This window comes from Plasmodium brasilianum, chromosome 10 (assembly GCF_023973825.1).
Source record: "Plasmodium brasilianum strain Bolivian I chromosome 10, whole genome shotgun sequence".
NCBI classification, from domain to species: Eukaryota; Apicomplexa; class Aconoidasida; order Haemosporida; family Plasmodiidae; genus Plasmodium; species Plasmodium brasilianum.
Window position 1 is genome coordinate 866,523 of NC_090123.1, and position 23,475 is coordinate 889,997.

Consider the following 23,475-nt stretch of genomic DNA (forward strand, 5'->3'; position numbering starts at 1 on the left):
AATTATAATAGTAGCAATGATTATAGTAGTATTAATAGTACTAATAACAACATTATCATCATGCTAATATCATCATAATAATAGTAGGAATTACGATAAAGTCTACCTAAACAAATACTACTACAATATTATGTTTTCTTATCACATACACTACACAAAAATATGTAACTCAAAAAAACATTCATAAATTTGTGTGCATGTAGATACTCTTTTTTAAGAAAGACAAAGAGCTGAATTGTTCATAAAAAAAGGAAAAATATAATAAGAAGCAGATATACCTGTTTTGTTAATATGCTTCAAATAAAAAAAATTTCAAAAAAAAAAATATAAGTTAATAATCAAATTAACTTATACAGATATTATACAGTTGGAATTAACAAATTCGTAACGGTGCATATAATTTATGACTTGTGCAGGTGAAAAGCTCTTATTTAAAATTAAGGAAATTACAAAATCCAAGTTAAATATTACTAAAGTTATATTGCTATTTGGGAATATTAAAAAAAAAAAAAAAGAGAAAAAAAAAGAAAGGGTAGTTCATTTTTCATTTTTAGTGAAGTTAAAAAGGGTAGTTCATTTTTCATTTTTAGTGAAGTTAAAAAGGAATGCTCATAATTATAATATTCATTTGTATTGCGTATTTATAGGTCATGTTTAAAGGGGCGTTTAAAAGGGGTATTTAAAAAGGGTGTGTATAATGCATGTTTTAAAAGAGTATGTATAACAAAAGCTTAAAAAGAATGATTAAGTATAATGCTCATAAGGCATGCTAATAGATCATGTTCATAAGGAAAGTTTACAGTATATATTTATATCATATGTTTTGCTTATGTATTTATAACATACATGTGTAATATGTACACGTATATATACCTATATATATAAATATATGCTTCTTTTTTTTTTTTTTACGTACTTCTTATTTTACTTTGCTCCTATACACATTGTATGCACACCTACGTCTATCTTCCATGACTGCTTTAAATTTCCTCCGCATTTTTTATAAAAAAAAAAAAAGAAAAAAAAAAGGAATGACGGAAAGAACGCATGATGAAAAAGGACATATTTCGATAAAACTGTTCCGGCCAATATTTACTATTTTTGTGTGAGCTACATTTTACTCAAAAACATCTAATTAAAAATTAGTAAAGAGGTATACTGTCTATTCTCCAAAAAAAAACAAAAAAAAAAATTATTTTATTTATTATTTAACTACACGCAATGTACTATAAAGGAGTTCATAATATGTGTATGTATGTTCATTGCAGGTATATTTTTATTTTTTGTCCTTTCACAGTAGTATTATCTTCATCGTTTAACATGTTAGTTTATCACTATAAGTTGATGTTCACGCAGAAATTGATAACCTACATGATACGTATAGAGAGGAATAAACACTGTTAATTATACTCGAAAGGGAGGAAAATAAAAAAAAAGAAAGCGTTCATCTTCTATTCTTTATCTTCCATTCTTTGTCTTCTATTCGTTATCTTCTGTTCTTTAGAAATATATTTGTGATATTTGTTAAAACAAAAAAAATTAAATCTTTTTTTCTACGTCTTGTAATGTATTGACCATGCACAATTGCTGTGGTGGAGTGATGTACCACTTTGGATCATTTGAGTACACTGTGTGTTATTTATAGCTTGTCCATTTGTTCGACCGTTCTACTGTTCAACTGTTTGGTGGTTGGACTGTTCAACTATTTAACTGCTTGACTGCTCATCTGTGTGACTGATCTCTTTCTTTTTTTATTTTCCAAAATTTGTGCATTAGGCGATACGATAAAGGAACATAACTACACACAAAAAATTTAGTAAAATTCATTTTATACCCTAGTTTGTAGTTAACCTTCCCGGCTCGTTCTTACCAATTGATGGTAACTCAGACATGTGTGAGAAATATCATTCAAATGGTCCCTATAAAAAAAGGGCAAACAAAAAAAAAAAAAAAAAAAAAAAAAAAAGCATATAAGTGTTATATAACACACAAAATAAGTAGATTAATTGGAGAATCAACTTGATATATTGAGTGAGTGTCTATTAAAAAAAATAATAAAATTTTTATTTTAAAATGTTACATATAAATAAACACATGTGCATACACATTTTCCTTGTACGATGTACTCTTTTAGTGTACATAAAATTCCCTTATAACATATCGAGAACAGTTAATAGACACATACTTACGAAGAAGGAACGTAAGCCCATTTCCTCCATACATCTATATAAGTAGACAATCAGTTCGAATTAGAAGCATGTACACGAGCTATACACCTATGGCTGTTTTCACGCAAGGCTAATTGCAATAGTAGGACTACCATTTTTACTCCCTGTTTTATTCGTTTTCAAAGAAATAAAAAGAAACAAAGAGGAACAGACGTACAGTGTTGTGATAAAAGACTTAGAGTTTCACATATGCACGTACATACGTACATGCATGCATATATTCACTGTTGCATATGTAACTATACCCGTAGGGGTGCGTGTTCGTCTATTTTGAACCAGCCTAGAATTAGCAGCATATAAATAGTAGCACGACTCAATGAATGCCGACAAATTAGAAAAGGTACCTTCTGAGGATAACTCTGAAAGCACTTTCCAGAAAAAGAGATCGAATTACAAATATAGATTCAGGGAAGAGACGACAAAGGATGGGAAAAGGAAAAGAATAAAATGTACATATTGGGGAGAGTGTCAGACTAATACAGAGTTATTTAACCGAAATGGTAATGTAACTAATATCGGAAGTGAAAAATATGGAATGAGAAGGAGGAAAAATGTAAATTCTTTACAAAACACATATGACAATATAATAAATTATATAAAAGATAATAATAATAATATAAAGAAAATACGATATTATTTGTTTTTAAAAGCATATGAACATTCAGAATTATTTCAAATGGAAAAACAAAATAAGAAAGATCAGTTAAATATAAATAAATATAATAAATCTATAGATATAAAAGATGATAGAGAAAACCAAAGATTAAAATTATTAAAAATTTTTAAAAGTTATCATATAAAATATGAAGGGCATACAAATTTAGACACCTTATGCGATTATGCAATATATTTTCAAGATGCAGATATACTAAATGTACTTTTAAAAAAGCAGAATTGTGATAATCTTTTTTATTATTTAGTTACTATAGGTATACCATATAATGATATAATAGAAATGGCAAGTGTTTTTGAAAATATGAAATATTTAAAAAATTGTAATTTATATATGCTTCCATGGATATATAAAAAATTAAATGAATTCCATAAGTTCGATGTTAGTACTTATGTGTTACATTCTTTAGCTTATTCACTATCTACTCTTAGCTGTTCTTTATATATATTTATAAAATATAAAACTATTGCTGTTATTTTCCCTTTATTTATTACTTATGTAGTTTTATCTGTTCCTTTTTTATTGCAAGAAATAAATTGTGGACGTTATGTCTTAGATGGATGTATTTCTTTTTTTTGGTCCATTAATCACTATCACTTACCTATAGGAATAATACTACTTATATTGTACACTCTTTCTATAATAAAATGCATTGATCTTATATGTTTGCATATCACCTATGTTTCTTACTATTTTATGGAAAGCACTCCTTGGGTATACAAAAATCTAGATATAAAAATATGCTCTAAGTTTAATGGCAGCAAGAACATATGTGATTCTTCAAGGAACATTTGTTACTACAATGATCGTACTCAGACATGTGAGATGAACAGGATGAAACTGGTAAGGCCACTTTGCCTGCACGTGTGCATGTTTATCAAATATGAACATATGCGTGTTACTTAAGACGAACACCAGCATATGCTACTTAAAATGAACATCCGCATATGCTACTTAAAATGAACACCCGCATATGCTACTTAAAATGAACATACAATCATATCATAACACATGAGCAAACGTTGCACTTTTCCCCCTCAGGGCATAAAAATATACGATACGCTATTGAGCAAGTACGTCGAACCGAAGAACACGAAGTTTACGATGATCACAGTACTCCTTGCATTTCTTTTCCTAATTTTTTACAATTTATTTTCAAAATATAAAGTATCACATAAAATAGTAAAAATATTTGTATTCCTTCTAATTCTATTTTTTATAATTCATATTATTACTCTGCGTAATTTTACCTTAATTAATTTTTTATTAACCGATTTTAATACTAGTAAAATATTAAGTGTTCTTTTGAATCACGAAATATGGATCGTGTGCATGATACACTGCACTGTCAACATGTCCCTGCATTCGGGGATGTACTTCTACTCCTCTAAAGGACTAAGGTGAGCACGCAAAATTTTTCAAAAGGAGATATAAACAGAGTGATATACAGATAGATGGACATACGGAGTGATATACAGATAGATGGACATACGGAGTGATATGCAGACAGATGGACATACGGAGTGATATGCAGACAGATAGACATATAGACACATGGACATATAGACACATAGACATATAAACATATAGACATATAGACATATAGACATATAAACATATAGACATATAGACATATAGACACATAGACATATAGACATATAGACACATAGACATATAGACATATAGACATATAGACATATAGACATATAGACATATAGACATATAGACATATAGACATATAGACATATAGACATATAGACATGTAGACATATAGACATATAGACAGATAAATAAGTAGAGGGAAAGATACAGAAGCCCTCACACAGCACGCTTCTTATCGTATGAACATTCACCCGTGAGCATGTTATATGTTCCTGCCCCATGTTAATAATCCTTTTCATTCTTTCTCCCCTCCTCACCCCTCAATTACTTTCTTTTATCAGGTTGGACGTAAATGTCATACCCATCACTTACCTGATTGTCCTGTGTTGCTTCTTAGTGGACATGCTCCTTTTTGTAACATTCACAACTATCATTGGAGAGCATTTAAAAAATATAGATAAAAATTATTATATTCTAAAAAAGTTAATGAAAAAGAATTTATTTTATATTCTTATCCCAGTAGTTCATAACTGTTACAATACATTTACTCTCTTTTTAAGTCTAAATGTAGCAATAATATTTTTAAGCTTTATGTTATTATCAGCTTCCAAAAGAATAGATATTTTATTTTTATCGATTAATGATATATATATTTTTAAGAGTAGTAAAAAAATATTTCCTATTGGATGGATAGTTCTCTTTGTCATATATTATATATATAGAACTATTGATATAAATTTTATGGATACCCTATTTACACAATTATCACAAATTATGACCTTGTTAATATTTTTTTATATAAATTTTAATTTTTTTTGGCTACGTGGAATAAAAGAAACAGCAGAAAAATTAGGAAAATATCCTTTCATTTTTAAGATACTTTTAACATTTGTCCATGAGTTTTCTTTTCTTTATTTTGATGTCCTATTTAAAATTAAAAATAGAGTTCCTTTATATTTCTTACGACAGTTCATAAATATATGTATTATTCCTTTCATTTCTGTAATTATGTGTCAATGGATTTTCAAAAGAAAAGAAAAGAAGGACCACTCTTCGACCATTCAAGATGTAAAGGCAATTCTGGTAAGGCCCAAAAATGTACTATGTGTTTTCTTAATATATGACTTGTACATGTTTTTTTATGACTGTGCGTAACTGTTGCTTTTGTTGTCCCTCTATGTGGGTTGCCCCGAAGAGCACGTGTATTTACCCATGGAACGCGCTTCTCCACGAACATGCTTACCCCTCGCATTGTATGCCTACCCACTTGCATACCTACAAAATTGTATACCCACCTGCTTGTATGCCTACCCACTTGCATACCTACAAAATTGTGCACATGTGTACGAGATATATTCCCCGCTCAACCACGCGCGTGCCCGTCCCCCTTTACAGCGAAACACATGCTCACTAGCCATGGAATGCACAGATAGGTCAAAGAACATCCAGCTGCACTTCAATCAGAAATCCAAATGGAGCAAATTGTTCAACATTTATATTTTTTTTTTTTTCAAGTATTTTGGCCTAGACCTAGTGTTTATGTGCTTAATGCACGAAGGAAAAAAATTTTTCACTCAAGGAGAAAAAACCTATAAGAAGAAAAATTTAAATACTGAAATGAATCCATATATTATGTTTTTTCTTCTTTACCTAATTTATGTATACATTGTTTATATAAATATTCCTTTATTCCAAATGATAAAAAAAAAAAAATTTTTCAAAGCTAATCATTTTAATATTTTGAATTACCCCGTATCCTTAGAAGAAAAGAAGCAAGAAAAAAATACTAATTTATTCAAGGAGTTCACAGAAAAATAATACAGTAAGACTAATTCTACACTTTTATTTCATCTTTTTTTTTTTTTTTTTTTTTTTTTTGCACTTTTAGTTGTATATTTATTTTTAATTGCTTATTGTAATTTTTCCAATAGTGATTTATGACACTATTCATTCAAAGGAGAATACTTATAGTACGATTCTACAGCGATGAAGTGCAAATAAAAAATATAATATATCGTGCATACTTTTTTTCTTTTTTTTTTTTTTTTTTTTTTGTTATTTATTATATTTTATTTGCATCACTTGTATAATATTATGCCATATTTCATGTTTTTTTATTTTTTTTTTTTTCCTGAACTGTTCAGGTGACAACACTAAAGAGGGAAGTATAAAAGGGAAAAAATTGAAAAAAAAAATTTTGGGTGAGATGATCACCATAAATTTAGGTTGAAGAAACATAAAACGTAAAGAATAGCAATGTATAAGGCATTTATCTTTTCTCTATTTATAAAAAAAAAAAAGCTTTACGAATTCAATCTTTCAGCGAATGTACTTATAATTGAAGAGCAATATATTTTCAAGTTGCAGAACATTTTTTTTTTTTTTTTTTCTCTCTTTCTTTGTTCTTACATATATTTTTAAAAGATCATCTTCATAAATGCCTCATTTGTACATTTTAAAAAAAATAAATTTGAAGAAGATCGATCAGTTATTTTACACTATTTCGTGTTACTTGAGCATTCACCCTCGCAAGTTTTACCTCTACTTTTTTATAATTGTACCTTTTTTAATTTCATTAGACAATTATGTTTAATGAATAGACAGGCAAATTAGGGATGCACAAAAATGTTAGCAGTTAGAGAAGAAGCTCAAAACGGAGGGAAATGAAAAAATAATATCTAATTGGGGTATGCATATATATAATATACGTGTGCATAGATATATGTATGCATAGATATATATATGCATAGATATATGTATGCATAAATATATGTATATATATATTTAAACGTGTGTCCATGTTTACCTATGAATAAACAGATGAGTAGACTTTTACGAACGCGCAAATGGATACACATTTGAATACACGTATATATACATACATTTATATGTTCATATTTATATAATTAAATACGCGAAACATCCGCGGCACGATGAAGCCAAAAAATATGTTAAGTTAAAAATATGCGAAGCATATTCAAAATTGTATGTAACAAAATATAACATACAATTATGTGTACAATTAATTTAAAAAAAAAAAAAAATAAGTACTACACTTGAAAGTTGGTAAACAGTAGGAATAGTACTCTAATGACAAAAAAAAAAAAAAAAATAATAATAAAATAAATCGCAAAATTTAGAGCAAAAAGAAGAGCGGCGATCAAAGGAAGCCGCAAGACGGAGCTGTTAACAAAGTGAAATGCATAAATGAGTACACATACAATTACATATACATATATGTATATATACACAAACATGCGCGTGAAGAGATCCCCGCGTAACATTCACTTAAACAAGTAAAATTTGCTTCTCGTTCGAGTCAACCTTGACGCGCGTGCTTATATCGTACTTTTTTCGATATTTCTTTCTCAATTTGTTTCTCAATTTGTTTCTCAATTTGTTTCTCAATTTCTTTTGCAATTTGTTTCTCAATTTGTTTCTCAATTTGTTTCTCAATTTGTTTCTCAATTTCTTTCGCAATTTCTTTCTTATCTTACAGTTTAATATCTCATGTGTCTTTCTCAAAGAATAAGAAAATTTTCATTTATTTTGTTAAATAAAGGTATGTTGTAAGTTTTTTTTTTTTTTTTTTTTTTTTTTTTTTTTATTACAATCATTTTTGTTAATATGAACACTGTCAGGAAGCACATGCTCATTTCTGTTTGTTAATGGCACTTCTTTTTAGTCAATCATAGCATTGTTTGTGTAATATGGACTCATGTTATAAATAATATGCGCATTTTTACCATGATCGCCTTTGCTTTTGCTGTTATTACTACTTCCATTATTACTTCCTTTGTTATTAGTGCCGCCATTATTACTTCCTCCATTTTTACTTCCTCCATTAATACTTCCTCCATTTTTACTTCCTCCATTAATACTTCCGCCCTTATTGCTACCACAACTGTTATTATAACTCATGTTCGGGTAGAAATCATAAAAATTATTAGCAGTTTTAATATTATATATATTTTTATCAATACATCTTGTATTCTTACGTTCAACTTTTTCTTCAATGTATAAACTATTATTGTCAGTATTGGGAAAATTATGTCTTAGAGAACGGAAAAAACCATCATTTTTATTATTTACATTTTGGGGTGAATATTTATTTTTCTCATCAATCATATTTTTAGATTGATCCGTCCTTAATGTATTTACACCCACATTTATTGCCTCCATAGGTGTACAACGTTTATGGACAAAACCTGTTTTTTGCAATTGATCAAAATTACCTGCACTGTTCATATTTTTTTCATTTGCATGTATGGGTCTTCTATCTATACAGCGTAAGTTGTTGATTTTCTCTGGATTATTGGCGGTGGGGTTGTTAAAATTTTCGCTGATACTAATGCCAGTGCCATCACCAATACCGCCAATACCGCCAATGCCGCTATTGCCGCTATTGCCGCTATTACCGCTATTGCCGCTATTACCGCTATTACCGCTACTTCCCATTATTATGACGTTGATGTGGTTCAAATCCTTTTGCAAAAAGGAAACATATCTGTTGGCGTCTTCACTCTTCAATGCTTTCATATAATTACTGTTCAAGTAAACGTTTTTATTACTATGCCTAATTTTTTTTTCACTATTACTACTACCTCCATGATGTAAGTCTTGTGTGTTACTATCCTTGTGTAAGTTAGTGTGTTCCCATCTTAATGCTTGTGTTTGATTATTAGATCCTTCTTGCATTTCGTTAAATGTGGCATTAGTGTACTGTACTGCGTGTACGTTCATTACCTGTTTGCCTGGTTCAACAGTAGTACTATGATCCAGATGACTGCTTCCCCGATAAAACGTTTTGCCTCTATCCTTATTTTCACTTTCTTTATTTTTCCCTTGCTGATTATTGTATATATAGTGATCCCCAACTTTATCATTATTACGCTGGTCCAGATGCATCATTTTCTGTTTCTCATATATAATGTATTCATTATTAATGTTTTTTATGAAATTTGCTTCATTTGTCCTTGTTGCCTCATGCTGATTATTACTATTACCATTATTACTATTACCATTACTACTATTACCATTACTACTATTACTATTACTATTACCATTATTGTTCCTATTATTACTACTATTAGCATTCACTACTATATTATGCTTCCTACGTCTTTCGCTTAAGTCTTCATTACGAGAGTATGTATTCTCTACTGCGTTGTTACTAATTGGGTTTATGCTTTCTTCTGATTCATTCGTTGAAATAATTAAGCCATTATAATATTGTGTAGTGTCGTTATTATTTTCTTTAGATAATAGTTCATCATATGCATTATATGCTTCACTATATGCATTATTTTCGTTTTCATTTTCGTTTTCATTTTCGTTTTCGTTTTCATTTTCGTTTTCATTTTCATTTTCATTTTCGTTTGCGCTCTCATTTCCACTTCCATTCCCATTTTCATTTTCTCTTATTCTTAATTCCTCTTCTAATACTTGGTTTATCTCTTGCCTTATTTTTGCAAAATCTCTCAACGAATTTGGACATAAAGAATCTTTTAGTATATCATTTCTTAACTTAGCTGCTAGATCGCGATCAAACCCACACTCTTCTAAATCTTTCTTATCTACATTTTCTCTAGCCATAAAACAGTTGTACTCCCTTTCAAGTTTTATCATCTTTGAAAGTATATCTAACTTTTCTCTTTTTACTTTGTTCATTCCCCTTGTTCTAACTCCTTTGTAGCCATCAATGATCGTTTCCATGATTTCCTTGTCAATTGCTTTTGACAGCATTACCCTCAATTCGTCCTGAGCAGTTGTAAAAAAAAAAAATATATATATATATATATATATACATGTACCCATACCAGTACACATATGTAAACGTTTGTGCTACTAGTAGTAGCCCCTCAAAGATGTTCTCTCTTTTTGCTCATAAGGATACAAAATGTTTTCCATGGATTTGAATTTTTTTATTTTTATTTTTTATCAAAATGAGAATGTTCCATAAGCACAGTTTGGGTACTTTAATATTTTGGGAAAATATTAGATCATCATGTTCAAGCTCCTTTAAATGATTTAGATATGCTACATTGAAAATATGCAATAGTTTAAATAGAGAGAGAAAAAAGAAAAAAAAAAAAAAAAAAAAAAAAAAAAAGAGTATTTCAAATGAATATATTTATCTAAAAACTGTATGTATAAACTCATTCATTGTGTATGTACTTGTAGACACAAATATTTTTCTGCTACCATAAATGCGTACATGTGTGCATATGTACATACATAAGGACGTGTATTTATAAAGTATACCCTGTTGTAGTTCTATGTAAGGTTTCAATTTAACGAAAAATTCGTCCACAAAAGAAATCGTTTTTTTAAAGCTTTGGTTCCACAGTGTCTGCGGCTTAAAGGTGCACTCCTTCTCTTCTTCTTCTTGCTTTCTAAAATGCGCAGAAAAAAATAAAAAGAAAAAGAAACAGATAACCAGATAAACAGATAAACGAACGAACGAACAAACGAACGAACAAACGAACGAACAAATGACATTATATTGTATCATATCAAATAGGATAAAATAATAATTTAATTTCAGTGAACATGCAGATTTGATGATACATGAGCGAGGGTATAAACATTCTCTGTTTTTTTTTTTTTTTTTTTGTTTCTATCTCTATTTCGATTTCAATTTCTGTTTCCACTGTTTGTATTTATTTGAAATGTCTTGCTTACTGCTTTTCTAAAGATGCCTTTAGTTGCTTATTCATCTCTTCTTTAATTGCTTTTTGCTGTATAAGCTATATAAACACACATAGAGAACAACGGGACTTGTGAAAGGTCTAATATTAACTTAAGGCTTTACATATGGGTGGACCATAATGGTACAATTTTCATTTTTCACCCCGCACACGCATACATATATGTGCTTATTCGTGTATACATTTATATATTCATTTTTCTTATCGTTTTTTTGCATTTTTTTTGAAAAATAGAGCTCATTCGCTGTATCTTACATTTCTCCATTTTTTCCCCCAAAGTATATCTTGCTTCTTTTTTCTATTTAAAAAAAAACAAAAAAGGAAATAATAATAATAATAAAATAAAATAAGTAAACAAATATTAAGTGCACAGTCTTGTAATATTCCTGTAGTTTTGTTTGGGCGTAACCATTTAGTTCATTCGTTCAGTCGCTTGACTGCTCTTTTTTTTTTTTTTTTTTTTAATTACTTTAGAGAATTCATTTTAAAATCTGCTGTGTCCAATTAGGAAAATATTTTTTTGAGTCCTTTAATTATTTTTGTTTGTGCGATTATTGCTATTGTTACTGCTACGGTTATTGTTACTGTTATTGCTACGGTTATTGTTACTGTTATTGCTACTATTATCACTACTGTTGTCACTACTGTATGTAAGAATTTTATTTAATTCGTTTTTTCATGTGTCAAATAAGAAGCTACGAAAGGCTCTTTAAAACTGGTACTTACAACTCTTATTTGAAAATCCAGTGGAAGAAGAGGTTACTGGTTAAAAATACGAAACAAGTGAAAACACACAGCTGTTAAAAAAGCAACAGTTGGGTGAACAGGACGGGTGATAAGGTTTCAACAGGGATGAAATAAGAAGAAATGAAATAAATGGAAGTAAATACAAATAAACACAAATAAATACTAAGAAATAAAATCCGAAAAAAAAAACAAAAAAAAAAAAAAAAAAAAAAAAAAAAAAACAAGCTCATAAACAAATGAGCTAGCAAACGAACAAACAGATAAGAAGGCTCCCTTCTTCAGGGGATTTACAAAAAACAAAAAAAGTAAATGACTTGTGGAAGGTAACTTAAATCTTAAAAAACAATTTAAAAAATATGCATTCTATTAATTATTATTTTTAATTCTTAAAAATAAACCTTACTAAATATAAATGTACATGTGCTTACGTGCATGTGTGCTTATGTACGTATGTTCTTACGTGCATGTGTGCTTATGTACGTATGTTCTTACGTGCATGTGTGCTTATGTACGTATGTTCTTACGTGCATGTTTGCTTATGTGCGTATGTTCTTATGTGCATATGTCCTTATGTGCATATGTTCTTATGTGCATATGTTCTTATGTGAATATGTTCTTATGTGCGTGTGTTCTTATGTACGCATGTATATACGAATGAATGTTTTACGTGTGTATATATATAAGCAGTTTGTCTTTTTAGTAAGTATCGTTTGAAATAATTTGCTGTTTTGTTTCAAATGCATCTACACCTGTTGTTGACCGCTTTTGCATAATTTTATGCTTTTTTAAATAGAATTTGCATTTTTTTTTTTTTTTTTTTTAAATAAAATTCATATGCAACTGAAGCACATGTGCATTGATTTTTTTACACAATATAAGTAATGAAAAAATTAGATTTACAATTTTGTGTTTTACTATGTTACTGAAAAAGAGAAAAAATACCTTCATTTAGAAAAAGAAAGTGCGTGTACATAGTTTATTTTGCTTTATTTATTTTTTTATATTATATATTATTTTTTATTTTATATTTTACTTTATATTTTACTTTACATTTTACTTTATATTTTACTTTACATTTTACTTTATATTTTACTTTACATTTTACTTTATATTTTTATTTTTTTTTTTTTTTCCCTTATAGATATCGTGAAAAATACTGCGATTTTACCTGTACACAACATACAAATTTGTTCTTTCAAAAAAAAAAAAAAAAAAAAAAAAAAATATACATTGTAGACATAAATATTAAGCCTAAGAAATTAAAAATTTATTATACGTGTGTGCATAATTATGCATAGTTCATATAAATAATTCAAAAAGTAATGCAAATTATGTACAATTACAAAACACTGTATTTTTGCATTCCTCTGGTTAACTTCGGCTATTTTTATTTCTTGCTTGTACATGTACTATGCATATATATATATATATATAAGTATATATATATTTTTTTTTTTTTTTTTCCCTTGCGCGGATATAGATATGCATGAATTTACATTATAAGTGTATATTTGCACATATTTAATTAAGTTGCACACAATATGGTCTCAATAAACGTGTGTTTGTTCTAATAAGTTGTCTTTTTCAAAAATATAACTTCCTTCATTTTTGTAGCAACAATGGAACAAGCTTATCTTTTATATACATGTTATATTCGTATTATTCTGGTTTTTTATGGAAATTTTTTTTTATTTTTACATGAACTAGGTTTATATGGTGGCAAGTATTAATATAAACCTATTTTATGATGGCAAGTATTTAAATAAACTTGGTTTATGCTGGCAAATATTTATATAAGCATAATTTAGGTCATCAAGTTTTTACATGAACAAGGTTTGTGTTAACAAGTTTTTACGTGAAAACAAGGTTTATTTATTTGTTTATTTATTTATTTATATATTTATTTTCTTGAGCTCAATTGTTTGGGTTCGTAGTTATTATAAAAATCAGTTATGCACAAATGGGATGTGCACATTTTGAGTATTTGAGTGTGTGCAAATTTTTGTCTTTTGTTGCAGCTGTAAGAGATAATGTAAAATGTTTTTATGTTAAAGAGAAAGGCTTTTATACGTAAAAGAATTTATGACTTAACGAAACTTTTAAGTTTTATTAACGCGGTTAATATGATAAAGAATATTTTATAATATATTCCAATGTTTTTATGAGCACATTTTTATCTATTTAAACACTTAGGCGAACAAAAATAAAGTAAATGAAAAAATTAAAACAGAATTTTTTGGATGGAAATTTTAATAATACTCAAAGTTACCAAAAAGAATATAAGTAAAGCCTCACAGAATTAAATAGTACATGTACATATACATATATAAATATACGTATGGTTGTAACGGGATAACTATCTTTTTTTTTTTTTTTTTTTTGTATGTTTTAAGGAAGAATAAACAAATTTCTTAAATATCGTGTTAATTTTTTTATGTTCATTGTTGCTATACGTAATAGCACTTCGCAAATGTTTCGCTAGTGTTACACATATGTAAGCATAGAAATATAGCTACTATACTTTTAAAATAATGACTTCACTCGAATGGTCATATACTGTGCACTATAACTAAGAAGGGGATATATTATTCTGAGTTATAGAAGTTATATGATCATATATGCATATATATATATATATAGATAGATAGATAGATTATATATTAAAATTGGCAAATGTGAACATGCGCACAGCCTAATTATATTGGTAGCGTAACAAGTGCGTAATAGCAAGTGTTTTATTCGTACACTCTAATTATGTGGGCATTGTTACATGTGTCTAATTTTTTTTTTTTTTTTTTTTTTTTTTCTCTTTTTAAACGTATGCTTTGTAAAAAATACTATTCAATGAGATTCTTTTTAAGGGACAAATTTTGTTGATGGAAAAATGCGCATAAGGCAACTTCAAAAAAATTTCAAACATCAATAAATGAGCGAAAAATAGGACAGAGGGCAAAATAATGAGGAACACATGAAACGTAAATATTGCTAAAATGGACAATAAAAAGGATGATAGGAACGAAAAAAAAGCTGAGCTATAGGGGAAAAAAAAAAAAAAAAGAGGACGAAAATGAAGAGAAATTAAATAAAAAAGTAAAAAAATAAATAAAAAGGTAAGTAAAATAAATAAATAAAATAGTAAAAAGATAAGTAAAAAAATAAGTAAAAAAATAAGTAAAAAAATAAGTAAAAATATAAGTAAAAAAATAAGTAAAAAAATAAGTAAAAATATAAGTAAAAAAATATATCTTCTAAAAAAAAGAGTTTGTGCTTGCTACAAACGCTGTAATACTTTTTGGAAAAGCATGAATTTGAACCACTTGGGGAAAATTAAAAAAATTATTCAAAAATGAGGGATATATATATATAAGTATGTAATAGCATATTTATATACGTAATGTCATGTAATTTCCAATTTCGGGCAAAATGAACATGAATAAAGTTAAAAAAAAAGAAAAGAAAAAACAATGATGAAACATATTCACTTCCAGTTGAGAGCCCACTCATGCAATTTGTCAACAACAACTGGAAAGAGAGTTTTAACTGATGCATTAATAACACTTAAGAAATATATTTCCGCTGCTTCATCATTTAAATCAAGTCTAAACTTTTCTTGAACTTTTAAGACACATAATTCAGGACTCATTTTCATATCTTTAAGTCCTGATTCACACATGGAATCAAGTAAGCTTATGATTAACTTTGAATGATATCTTAAATATTTATAAGCTAGACAACACTTTTTTATAAACTGTTCATAGCCTGAACTATGCGCTCCACCCATAGCCTCAATCATTTCTTTACATAATTTCATAGGAGGAGAAAAAGGTTTTGGGTCTTCCCCAAAAATATACCCAAAATCAATATGAAAAAAACAGCCATCTTTTGAAACCATTAAATTATCTAAATGTCTATCTCCTATTCCTAATATATATGTTATTACACTGTAACCTGCACAACTTGATATAAAATTTTCTAATATTTGTACGTCAAAACCTAAGGGGGAGTCTGTTTCTTCACTGTTGTCAATAAAATATTGCCGTATCTCCCCTTTATAATTTCTTTTTATAGATGATATAGACTCAGCATAATCAACAAACTCAATAAATCCATCATCTGTTGATAGAGCTAAAACTCTATATAATGTTAATTTTAAATTCAATCCATATCTTTTCCAAATATTGTCAATGATATATATTATTTGTATTACCAAATGATCTTGCCTTAAGTCGTCACCAGCTTTGTAAATATATTTTTTTATAGACAACTCGTATATTTCGTTATATTTTTTCACGCATTTCTTACTTACACTGTTTTCTTTTTCATCCGCTGTTATCTCATCCGCTGTTATCTCATCCGCTGCTATCTCTTCCACCGCTTTTTCTTCCACCGCTTTTTCTTCCACCGCTTTTTCTTCCACCGCTTTTTCTTCCACCGCTTTTTCTTCCACCGCTTTTTCTTCCACCGCTTTCCTATTGTGCTTCTTAACATGTTCAGAACTTTCTCCGTTTAAGGTTTGTCTGAACCCCTCTCCACAATTTTTACTACCTCGATTGCTAATACTGCTATTCCCACTGGGCAAGTTTTTTTTTTTATTAGACGATTCGCTATGGCACAAGGCAGTGTTTTGCATGTAAATCTTCTCTATCTTCTTATGCTTGTAAAAGATGTTATCATTGTGGTATCTCAAATATTTGTAATAATACTTAAAGTTCCTCGCATGGTCAAATGAGCTATACATGGCCTTGATAAATTTAGAGTTACAAGAATGATATAAAGAATAATTTTTTTTTTTTTTAATATTTTTCTTTAAATATTTTTGTTTATTAATAATCAGATTATGAAAGCTTTCATGCGAGAGCTTTATTTTTTTTCTGACCAGACAGGCAATAACAATTGGGTAAAGTGATGAACGAACAACGTATGATTGTTCAGGTAAAAATGTTAATAACTCACTATCGGGATCAATGGGTAAAATTAAAGGTACATTAATTTTTTTTATTCTTTGTTTCTGAACAATACTTATAGAGTCATCTAAAATTTCTATATTAGTATCATCATCACTATATGTTGTGCTTAAGAAAAAATCAAAATTATCACTAAACTGTAAAAAATTTGAAAGAAAAGAATTATCTCTATTTATTTCTATTCTTATATTTTTTGAATCATCAATGTAGTTAATCGTTTTATTAGATTCATCACAAACGTCAGATGTTGACTTATGATTACCGCATTTTTGATACTGAAAATTATATATATCTTTACTTACATCATAGTTAATGCTTAGTTCGTTGGTTAAGTAATAAATGGAGTTCCTCATTTCGTTGTGTTTATTATTTGCATTTTCGAAAAACATTTCTTTATTGTTACTATCCTTTTTAATAGAATGCTGCGCATTTGGTTTTTCCGCTCGAGTTACATCTCTGCTTCGCTCATTAGACTTACCACTTCGTTCATTAGTTTTACTGTTTCGCTCATTAGACTTACCACGTCGCTCATTAGTTTTACCGCTTCGCTCATTAGTTTTACTGCTTCGCTCATTAGTTTTACCACTTCTCTCATTAGTTTTACCACTTCTCTCATTAGTTTTACCACTTCTCTCATTAGTTTTATCGCTTCTCTCATTAGTTTTACTGCTTCCTTCATTAGTTTTACTGCTTCCTTCATTAGTTTTACTGCTTCCTTCATTAGTTTTACCACTTCTCTCATTAGCGTTACTGTTTGCATCACAATGCGCGCTTTCTCTTGTTGAGTCCACCATAAGGCATTTTCCCACAGGAGCATCTGCACGTAATGCATTCTCTTTGTCATCTTCGGACGTGTGCCTTGGTGTACTGTTGCCTATATCCTGGTCATTCTTTGCTTCTTCCTCTGTTTGACTTTTCCTTTTCTCTTTTTTTCCCCTTTGAATAGAGTGATGATCATTTACCGCAGTGGAAATACGACAACTATGTGCATTTTCATTCTCTTTAAAAGTGGAAGCATCTCTTTCGTTGTTGGACATATGAACACAGTCATCCACATGAGCATATTCGTTCATGTGAGCATAATCGTACACATTTTGATCAGTGACGAATATGTTATTCTGTATAAACTGTTTAATATTAATATAGCCATAATTCTTTCTATAATAGAATAAGAAATGCCTCAACTTTTTTGTCTTGTTTTGTATGCGATCTGCTTTATTCTTTGCAATTTTAGTTAGGTATAACAACTGATTACGGAATCTGTTTTGATTTTTTAGAATTTCTAGAATTTCTTTTTTTTTTTTTAAACTAGATGTCATTAATTTGTTAATAAATAATTTATGTATATGTATATATAAATTTCCTTTTGATTTATCTTTTGTTTCACTTAAAAGAAGCCAATGTAAATATATAGACAATTTCTTCGACTTAATACATTTATGTATTAACGTGTTAATAAACAAATCATCAATGTGTTCATGATTAAATGTTCTCAAACATTGTACTAACTGAAATAGATACAATTTTAGCTGATCCTTTTTTGTATTATTTATTATATTCATAATATATTTTTTAATAACTGTATAATGCATATACGAATGAAATAATTCTAAACAATTTTCCAAACAAGGCTTTGACCATTTACTTAATAATATAATCGCTTCTTCTTCTTCTTTTTTATTATTCCAATTCACACACTTTAAAAATTTACCTAACGTTTCTTTTCTATTTAATAGATGAAAACGATATTTCCACACACAACTTTTTTCATTTTCATTCATTTTCATTATTGGTATATTCAAAACTGTGTTCAATGTTCTTATTTCATTTATTGTTGGTGCTAACAAGGACTGCTTTTCAAATTTTTCTGTCCATAAAAAATCATACGGGTAATCATCGTACCTGTTCCGGTTTGTTATACGGATGTTCTTACTTATGCGACTGGTGTATTTGCTGATATGTTCAAATATATCATTCAGGGCCATCTGCTTTAACCCGCTTCTGTGTACTCTTCCCAGGTCTCCCCCCCTCTCGTTTACATTACCCATGTCCAACCCGCTCTCGTTTACATTACCCAGGTCTAACCCGCTCTCGTTTACATTACCCAGGTCTAACCCGCTCTCGTTTACATTACCCAGGTCTAACCCGCTCTCGTTTACATTGCTCAGGTCTAACCCGCTCTCGTTTACATTGCTCAGGTCCAACTCGCTGTTGTCTATTCTACTCTCTTCTACTCTACCCTCGTCTAATCCAATTTGATTTAGCTTAACATCCTTTTCCTTCGACTCCGGGAGCACCTTCCTCATGCATGGGGTAAACTCCATATCTGCGCTTAACTCCCCCTTTCCGATTAGTCCTTTTCTTTTTTCGTCTGCACAGCACGCATGGTCCACAATATACACATCATCCACATCGACCACGTTGTATACACTTTCTGTATTGTTCCCTTGGTTTACTAGATTCATTGTATTAACTTCTTCCATACCCTTCTGTTGTGCTATAAAATCATAAGCATTTCCACTATTCGCAGTATCATTTATAGGAGCACTTTTTTTATTGTCACTATAACCTGTGGATGTTTTTTTGGAATATATTATATCCTCATTTTTGATACTACTGTTGCTATGTATAACTATTTTATCTTCCCATTGGGTATATTCTTCGGTGCAGTTATTCACATGATAACTAATGGTTAGGTCATTTATGTGTGTTGTTCCTTTCAAATTTGTACTGTCCTCATTTTTTCGAATCTTTTCCATCTCATATGTAGTTAGATTCACACCACTGCCTCTACCTACCTCTTCATCCATTTCGACACTTAACATCCGTCTAAATGGATAATCATCAACCATTCCTTCAATGGCGTAGTTTTTCCCAAATTCCGGTTTTATAAGCATCTGACTGTTCTTATTCTTATTCCATCCTATTCTTTTAAAAAATTTATCACTAAGCATATTTGTATTTTCTTCTACCTTCCCTACATATTCAAACGAATTAAAAAACCATTCATAATGGCTAGTCGAATTATAGTTATGATTATAAGACTCATCTTGACTACATTCAGTTGAACCCAAAATATGTTCATGAAATGAGGACAACTCTTTTTTTTTTTCATTATAATATATTTTATCCTTATTAAAACTGCGCAGGTTAAAAATGATATAACCAGAAATTTTTTTTTTTTGATAAATCTTCCATTTTTTATATAATTCTATCAATTCTTTACAGCATTGTAGAGGATCATTACTTTCATCAGGGAGGATATCCTTACCATAACAATTTTCCATATAATTGAAATTCCTCACGCAGAAGAGATCTTTTTCATATTTTAATAATTTCCTTTTCCATATCTTTGTTCTAACATACTTATCTTTTTTTGTTTTTCTCTTCTTTTTGGTACCCACTAAACAGAAGTTCAAATCATATGTGTCATTATTATATATTATATTTTTCTTTTTTTTGCTATCTTGATAAAGTTTCTTTATATTGCTTTCCACATAACAGTTAATCTCTTCCTGCCCATCCACGTTATTTCTCCCCCTAACATAATCCTCTGCTGACGTTTTATTAAAAAAAATATTTTTTCCTTTTTCATTCCTATATCTCCTTTCCATGGAAAAAATAAAATTGTTAACTTGTTTGTATCGGAGTAATGCTTTGTAAAAGCTGCCCATGCGCGTTCGCTTGCTTGACCAGCCGTTTGCAGAGCAGCATCCTCGTGTATCATTATCCTCACGATTGTCTGCATGTGCATCCTCATTCATACCCTCTTCTTCATGTATATCTTTATGCATATCCTTATGTACATCTTTTTTTTTTTTTTTTTTTTTTTTTTTTGCTACAACATATGCGTCATTGTTCCTGTTTGCATTGCTTGTTTTGTTTCTATTTCTGTCAGAAGCAAAACCTTTCTCTTCCTCCTTCTGATCATCACCACTAATTTTGGTGCCTTCTCTCGAATGAACACTCATGTGTGTACATTTCCCATAATCTATATTTTCTTTGTTGTGTCTGTTCCATTTAAATATTTTCGCAATGTGTAATATTTTCTTGCTGTACGATTTTAAGCTCTTATTATTTATAACGTTAACATTTTTTTTCTTGTTCATTTCTTGTGCTAATTTATCTGCATTTTTTATTTTGTTAGAAGCGCTAGTCTCGTTAGTACCCTGCAGATGCCTTTCCATGAATGTAATCCTCCTCGTACTACTGCTTCTGTTCATTCTACTACTTCTGTTCATACTACTACTTCTGTTCATACTACTGCTTCTGTTCATACTACTACTTCTGTTTATACTACTACTTCTGTTCATACTACTACTTCTGTGCATACTACTGCTTCTGTTCATAATACTGCTTCTGTTCATATTACTGCTTCTGTTCATACTACTGCTTCTGTTCATACTACTACTTCTGTTCATACTACTGCTTCTGTGCATACTACTGCTTCTGTTCGTACTACTCCTCATATTTTTTGCCTCAAAATTATATAGTTTTAACAAATCATGGTAAAGTAAATTTTTTTTTAAAAAGGTATACATCTGCTCATTGGTAATATTTATTAACGAATTTTCGTTAGCGCAGTAAATTTTCTTTTTCAAAGCATTAGTAATGTATTCTATAATTTTTTTTTTTTTTCTTTTAACATGATATAATTTTTTTATTTGTACTCCTTGTTTTAGTATATCCTCATGAGAAAACAGACTGCAATAGCTGTAGTATACCATATCGTCATTTCTAATATTTTTTATAATAAAAAAGATATAGCTCTTTGTGCTTAACTGACAGTATTTTATTGGAAACTTCACGTACTCATTTATTAAGCATATATTCTTAGAAATCACCTTTGCTCTCTTTTGAGTTAGCAGTGTTGTTACACTGTCGTATCTTTTTACGTTCCTTTTCAATTCCCCGCTGCTGCTGGGATTATTTGCACTATCCAAATCAGAGAAGCAGTTGGATGTGCATCCCCTATCAACATTGTACTTAGCAGTATTGTTCTTATTAGTTTCTCCCTTTCTTCCATTGCACGGTTTTCCATTTAACGGTTCACGCGCATCCCTTTCCACGATGGTTTTTTCCATTGCTCCCTCACCCTTCTCCTCTTGCCAATGTCGATGCCAATGCTGCTTCCGTTGTTCCTTCTCCTCATATTTTTTGTTCATACCGCTTTTATCAGACGCATGCAATATTTTTGCTAAATTTTTCGCTATCTCGTTTTCACTTGGTGAATCGTCATTTTGCGATGAAAAATTAACATAATCACCTTCAAACTTATTTGATGAGTCTGTATTATTTCTCTGTTCTGAAAAAACAAAATTTCCTTTTTTTTTTTTGTACCACTCTTTTGATTATACTTTTTTTTCCAGTTAATAGTTCTGCATTTAAGTCTAACAGGGTAACTAAAAAACTCTCTATCAATAAGTAAGTAAGTCATTATTTCAAAGTTGCAATGAGCCCCTTTTTTTGGTGTCCTTGGTAAGGCTTTACTTGCTGTCGTTCGCTCATCATCACGACCAGCAGTAACAGTAGCAGTAGCAGTAACATCTGCACTGTCCTCCGCCTCACCATCGGCAGTGGTATGATGGTTGTACTCACCGCTATCATTACGTGCTCTTTTTTCCTTTTTTCTTGTATTGCCATTTTTCGCTCTACACTTGTTCTTCTCTATCACGAGGACTTTAATTTTTCTCGCCCTCCTTCTCTTCTTCTTTCTCTTCTGCTTCTTCCTCTTTTGAAGGTTATTAAACTTTTTAAATTTTTTTATTTTTTCTAATAATAATATTTTATCACTACCCTTATGCAAGACCTTTCCATCATCCGATAGACCATCATGTTCATTTTCAAGAAGAACAAAAAAATTAAATTTTACAATAAAATAATAATCAACATCTATTATGTTTGCATCATTTATTTTTTTGACAAATTTCATTTTCTCTTCTGTGAAAGAGTTAACTTTTTGCGTTTTCCCCTTACTCTCCTTTTATCACTTCGTCACGCTGCCCCTTTGCCGCTTTACCTTTTCACCTGTTTGCTTTTATTTTATTTTATTTTATTTATTTAATTTATTTTTTTTTATTTTTTTTTTTTTTGCTTCGTGCATGCAGCGTCGCCGAACGTATAAAAATTTTCCAAAATTGTAGTTTTTACATTTTAGGGGAAGGGGATACAAACAGACAAGAAAAAGAAAAGGCAAAGATATGCAGAGAAAAGTATAAAATATGAATAAAAGGTGGATATAAGCTAAATGGAAAATAAATGTAGGATAAACGAAAGAGAAATAAAAGAAAAACAAAACAAAACGAAACACAACGAAACAAAACAAAACAAAACAAAACAAAAAACTGTTATGCTTTTTTTTTTTTTTTTTTTTGTATTTTGGGCCTTGTAAAATGGTTTACACTATAACTACTATTAACGTGCGTAGGGGGGGGGGGGAAAAAAAAAAAACAAAATATAAAATAAAATAATCCAAATGACATATGAAAAAAAAAAAAAATTTATTTGGGCTTCAACATCCGCTTAAAAATTTTTTATTCGTTCACGTATAT

The 23,475-nt window shown here is 29.5% G+C and overlaps 3 protein-coding genes across 3 annotated transcripts; 1 reads left to right on the top strand and 2 right to left on the bottom strand.

Annotated features, from left to right (window-relative positions):
- Positions 1-2,544: 2,544 nt before the first annotated feature.
- MKS88_003238 (uncharacterized protein) lies at positions 2,545-6,674 on the top strand (the record flags this gene model as incomplete). Its single annotated transcript, XM_067216313.1, has 6 exons — positions 2,545-3,744; positions 3,943-4,301; positions 4,845-5,586; positions 5,899-6,036; positions 6,266-6,325; positions 6,648-6,674. 6 exons carry the CDS (start codon positions 2,545-2,547, stop codon positions 6,672-6,674), a joined length of 2,526 nt encoding a protein of 841 aa, XP_067072972.1.
- A 1,510-nt stretch (positions 6,675-8,184) lies between these two features.
- MKS88_003239 (uncharacterized protein) lies at positions 8,185-12,703 on the bottom strand (the record flags this gene model as incomplete). The annotated part of the gene is made up of 7 exons (XM_067216314.1): positions 8,185-10,263; positions 10,481-10,542; positions 10,768-10,898; positions 11,469-11,511; positions 11,781-11,857; positions 11,977-12,010; positions 12,628-12,703. 7 exons carry the CDS (start codon positions 12,701-12,703, stop codon positions 8,185-8,187), a joined length of 2,502 nt encoding a protein of 833 aa, XP_067072973.1.
- A 2,735-nt stretch (positions 12,704-15,438) lies between these two features.
- MKS88_003240 (phosphatidylinositol 3-kinase) lies at positions 15,439-22,856 on the bottom strand (the record flags this gene model as incomplete). The annotated part of the gene is made up of 2 exons (XM_067216315.1): positions 15,439-22,211; positions 22,265-22,856. 2 exons carry the CDS (start codon positions 22,854-22,856, stop codon positions 15,439-15,441), a joined length of 7,365 nt encoding a protein of 2,454 aa, XP_067072974.1.
- Between the last annotated feature and the right edge of the window lie 619 nt (positions 22,857-23,475).